Source organism: Colobus angolensis, unplaced genomic scaffold (genome assembly GCF_000951035.1).
Source record: "Colobus angolensis palliatus isolate OR3802 unplaced genomic scaffold, Cang.pa_1.0 Scaffold67, whole genome shotgun sequence".
Classification (NCBI taxonomy): domain Eukaryota; kingdom Metazoa; phylum Chordata; class Mammalia; order Primates; family Cercopithecidae; genus Colobus; species Colobus angolensis.
The window spans coordinates 8,397,413-8,402,636 of record NW_012120376.1 but is presented as its reverse complement, the minus strand read 5'-3'; the positions used below and the strand labels follow the sequence as shown (position 1 = coordinate 8,402,636).

The following is a 5,224-nucleotide window of genomic DNA, read 5'->3' as shown; positions in this document are numbered from 1 at the left end:
CTTGGAATCAACCCAAATGTCCATCAGTGACAGACTGTATTAAGAAAATGTGGCACATATACACCATGGAATACTATGCAGCCATAAAAAAGGATGAATTTGTGTCCTTTGTAGGGACATGGATGCAGCTGGAAACCATCATTCTCAGCAAACTATCGCAAGAACAGAAAACCAAACACCGCATGTTCTCACTTATAAGTGGGAACTGAACAATGAGATCACTTGGACTCGGGAAGGGGAACATCACACACCGGGGCCTATTATGGGGAGGGGGAGGGTGGAGGGATGGCATTGGGAGTCATACTTGATGTAAATGATGAGTTGATGGGTGCTGACGAGTTGATGGATGCAACACACCAATGTGGCACAAGTATATATATGTAACAAACCTGCACATTGTGCACATGTACGCTAGAACTTAAAGTATAATAATAAAAAAAAGAAGTACTATTAAGAAAGATATCTAAAATATCTCTAAAAATATCAATACTATAAGGAAGCATAGTGGAAGAAATTTCTAGGAATAAGATAATAAAAAGAAAAAAGAAAATTATAACTTGTCATTAAAAATATGTGACTAAAAGTACTATAAATTGTGTTTACACTCAATAATATTCACAACAGTATTGTTCATAATAATCCAAATCAAAAACCCAGATATCCATCAGTAAAGAAGTAGATTAATAGATTGGGGTGTACACATATAGTGTAATATCAGATTACAGGAAATAAAAGGACTACTTCAGTTAAAAAAAAATTAATTAATTATAAAGCATTATGTTAAGAAAAACATGCCAGAAAAGAGTATAGTCAGCATATGCAGCTTAAAATAGGAAAAACATGTTTCAAGGATACAGAAAAAATCAGAAAACTATTTTAAAAATCACAAAACAAAAATAGTTATTAGCTCTTGGAGGCAGGGAGAAGGTGGTAATCATGGAATATCACAGAGGGGATGTCTGTGGTACAGGCTATATTCTATTTCCTCTTCTAAATGGCAGTTACACTCATGTTTCCTCAGTAAATATTATTTAAATTGTATGTATTATTATATACTCACCTCTATTATAATACATGTATTATTAAAACATTTTAAATGAAAAATGTGAATGCCAAAGCCACCAATGTTTATTATTGGTTGTTGGCCAAACATATATTTATACTTAATAAATAGTGCATAATTAAAAGAAGAGAAGAAAGAAGCATGCTGAAGATAAAACTCAACAGAAAGGTTAAGCATTAGAATGAATTTTCCTTTTTGACATGCAAAACTGAAAATACATGTAGCTCTACCTGACTAAAAGAGTATATTGTATGTAGTTAAAAGACTGTTACAGATGACCTTTTAAAAAACAGTTTCACTACAACATCAGGACACAAACCAGATCTGAACTGGAGAAGAGTTAATGAACACATATTTTACAGAAAATCTTGGTAAATAAGAAGAAACAAAAGCAATGAGCTATAAATGGTAGAGCCTTGGAGAATGAATTTCTTATTTTAAGAAACCTTGATAGTGTTAATGAAAAAAATTATTCATAATACTCATTGAAGACAGTAAGGAGGACTTTATTCAAGGGAGATCTTGATCAGTATAGAGACCACAGCTGCCGACTTTTGCAGTGGAGAAGAGAGACTGGGTTCAACTGTGAATACAGAACTGATCAATGTATAGCCAAGAATAAGACTGAGGGTCATTGCTCTGACCCTCACTCAGAATAATGAATGGAAAATTACTAAGAATTTAGGAATGAGGGGGATCCTGGCTAACCTAACGTAGCTGAATTCTTGCTGCAGGCAAGCCAAGGTGATCAGTCACCACTTGAGGGATGGTGAAGAATGAGAAACCTGACCAGACATCAGGGGTGATAAGATATTGAGGATGGAAAGGAGTCCTGACTAAACTGACTTAGAAGGATTCTTGCTAAGATTGAACACAAAGATAAGCACAGAAGCCCAAAAATAGAAGCTTAATTGAAAAAAAAATAGTTTATCAGAGCCCAAATAGAGGACAGAATATTATCAATAGTTAGGCAATTGATAGGATTTCAACTTTACCTAAACATACTGTAATCATAAGCAATAATAGTTTTTGGTATGCAGAGTTTAATCATTGTAATCGAGTGGTTCTCAAACATTGGTGTGTTTCAGAAATCACCTGGAGAGATAAAGAACTCATATGTCAAGGCTTATGAAAGCAGAATAAAGACTAGGCCTTTGAATTATTACCATGTTCCTTGATGATATATTATATATGTTAGTGTATCAAAACACTATGATAATAGACAAGAGTAGAAATCAGGTTTGTCTTAGAAACAAAGCTTGTCAGTGGGTAGAAACATGAAGTGAATATTTGTAAAAATATCTTTTCTTTCATTATTAAAAAAAAAAACTCTTCGGATATGTCAGTGTCATGTTTTACCAAGTTCTATTGCAAAAACACACAAAGTATCTGTGTAGTTAGCCAAAATGGTCTGCCTCGGTACCTTCATTTAATAAAGGCCCAGAACATCAAGCAAAGACATGGAAGTGGGGATGTTTATTTTTATTTTGACTTGTGAGTATTGAAGAATTATTGGAAGCATGAGGATATCAGAATACCCATGAAATCACTTATGTCATTGGTCTTTTCTCCTCAGGTTAAAATTGAATTGAGCAAATATACCTGTATTCATCAATTGAGAAAGAAATTGGAGAAAATCAAAAAGCCATGATAATAAGAACTTTATTATGAAATAATAAAACAATTTTGAAAGAATGAAAGAATGAAAACAATTTTGAGAAAACTTTCCCTCAATCAACCATGTAATACATAACAGTTAGAGCTGAGGATAACCATCTTTCACATGATGCATTGTTAATTCCAAGATGAAAATCTATGTGAATCACATTAATTGATTCTTCTTGTTAGTGTCTACTGTTAGCATAATTTTTGACACCACTTTTTTGTGTGTGTTTTTAGTAGAGACAAGGTTTCGCCATGTTGGTCAGGCTGGTCTTGAACTCCTGACCTCAAGTGATTCACCCACCTCGGCCTCCCAAAGTGCTGGGATTACAGGCGTGAACCACCATGCCCAGCCTGACACCACTTTTTAAAAAATTTCTACTCTCAATTTTGTAAACTGATTGGACTGCAGTCAGAAGTCTATGATGAGAAACCATACAAGACTAACAACATTCATTCTACTGGGATTAACCAATGACCCACAACTTCAAGTTCTGATATTTATCTTCCTGTTTATCACTTACATGTTGAGTGTAACTGGAAATCTGACGATCGTCTTCCTCACCTTAGTTAATTCTCAACTTAAATCTGCCATGTACTTTTTCCTCCAAAACTTCTCCCTCTGAGAGATCTCATTCACTACAGTCTGTATTCCCAGATTCCTTTATAGTACGTTTACTGGAGATAAGACTATTACTTATAATACTTGTGTGAGTCAACAATTTTTTATTATCCTTTTTGGGGCAACAGAATTTTTTCTCCTGGTCATCATGTCTTATGACCACTATGTGGCCATCTATAAACCCCTGCATTATGTGACCATCATGAGCAGCAGAATCTGCAGAAAATTAGTTCTCTGCTGTTGGGTTGGAGGTTTGTTAATCATAATCCCTTCACTTGGCCTAGGCTTAAATCTGGAGTTCTGTGACTCAAACGTCATTGATCATTTTTTCTGTGATACATCTCCTATCCTCAAGATTTCTTGCTCAGACACATGGTTCGTAGAGCAGATGGTTACAGCCTGCGCTGTGATGACCTTCATCATGACCCTTGTGTGTATAGTTCTTTCCTATATTCATATCAGCAAGACAATTCTAAAACTTCCCTCTGAGCAGCAAAGAAAAAGGCTTTTTCTACCTGTTCTTCCCACATGATTGTTGTATCTATCACCTATGGAAGCTGCATCTTCATTTACATTAAACCTTCAGCAAAAGAAGAAGTGGACATTAATAAGGGTGTGGCAGCACTCACCACTTCCATTGCCCCAGTGCTAAACCCATTTATATACACCTTAAGGAACAAGCAAGTGAAACAAGCATTCAATGGCTCAATCAAAAAAAATTGCATTTTTTTCAAACAAATAGGAAATATCAAAATTATGAATTTCAATGTTCAGGAAAGTATAGTGCATAGTGAATATAAGACTAGAGCAAATCAGCAAACTATGATACTTGCTAAGTTCAGAAATAAAAGTAAGCTTTTATCTACTGTGAGAGACATTTGACAGCTGTTACCTTTTGAATCTAACAGAAAAAAAAAGAAATTTTATTTCTTTTTAAAGTAATCCACTTTTGAACTCTATAAAAGCATGAATAAATTGAGGGAGAACAACTAGTCCTTCATTGCAGTTTGAGAAACACTGAGTCGATGGGCCTTAAGTTTCTAAACTATATAAATAGCTTTAGCACTGGGGCAGTGGAAGTGGTATACTGGATTCCAATGCGTCATCTCATGAACAAGCTGCAAAAAGGGGTCCTAAGGGAATAATTGGTCTATCATTAGGTCCATATCACATGCCAGTTTTTGGAAAAAAAAAAAAAAGCCTCTTTTATCTTTCATTTATTTCTTGGGAGGTACCGTTTATGCTTCTTTTGATAAAGCATTAATGGGTAATAAGTCAATAAGGACATTTCAAGACATTTATTGTATGATGTAACCTCCAGGGTTGCATTCTTAGCTACAGTGTCAGCAAAATGGTTGCCTTCATTCTCTGGAGTATCTACTTTTTAATGATTAGGAATTTTGATGATGACCAGAAATTTGGGCTTCTGAATTGCTTCCAAGGTGTCAGAGACTTGTTGACCATTTTGACAGGTTGATTTGATAAGGTCAGAAATACATGTTCTTTCCAAAGCATTCCAAAATCATGGGCTACTCCAAATGCACGTCTGCTGTCAGTATACATGTTAGCTGTTTTATCATTTGCCAATTCACAAGGTTGACTTAGGACAATTAATTCTGCCTGCTGAGCCAATTTTTCATCTGAAAGAGGATTATCCTCTATAACCTCAGTAAGAAACACTACAGGAAAACCAGCCCAATAATTTCCAGATTCATCTTTCAAACAACAACCATCAGTGAGCCACATTAAATCAGCATTGTCTATAGATGTTTTTTGTAGGTTTCTTTGTAGATTCTGGATATTAGCCCTTTGTCAGATGAGTAGATTGCAAAAATTTTCTCCCATTCTGTAGGTTGCCTGTTCACTCTCATGGTAGT

At 35.0% G+C, this 5,224-nt stretch overlaps 1 protein-coding gene across 1 annotated transcript; it reads left to right on the top strand.

The window, feature by feature from the left end:
* The first annotated feature begins 3,150 nt into the window (after positions 1–3,150).
* LOC105500622 (olfactory receptor 6C2-like) lies at positions 3,151–4,229 on the top strand. The gene is given in 2 exon segments (XM_011926212.1): positions 3,151–3,841; positions 3,844–4,229. Coding segments are annotated over 2 exon segments (1,077 nt in total).
* The last annotated feature ends 995 nt before the right edge of the window (positions 4,230–5,224 follow it).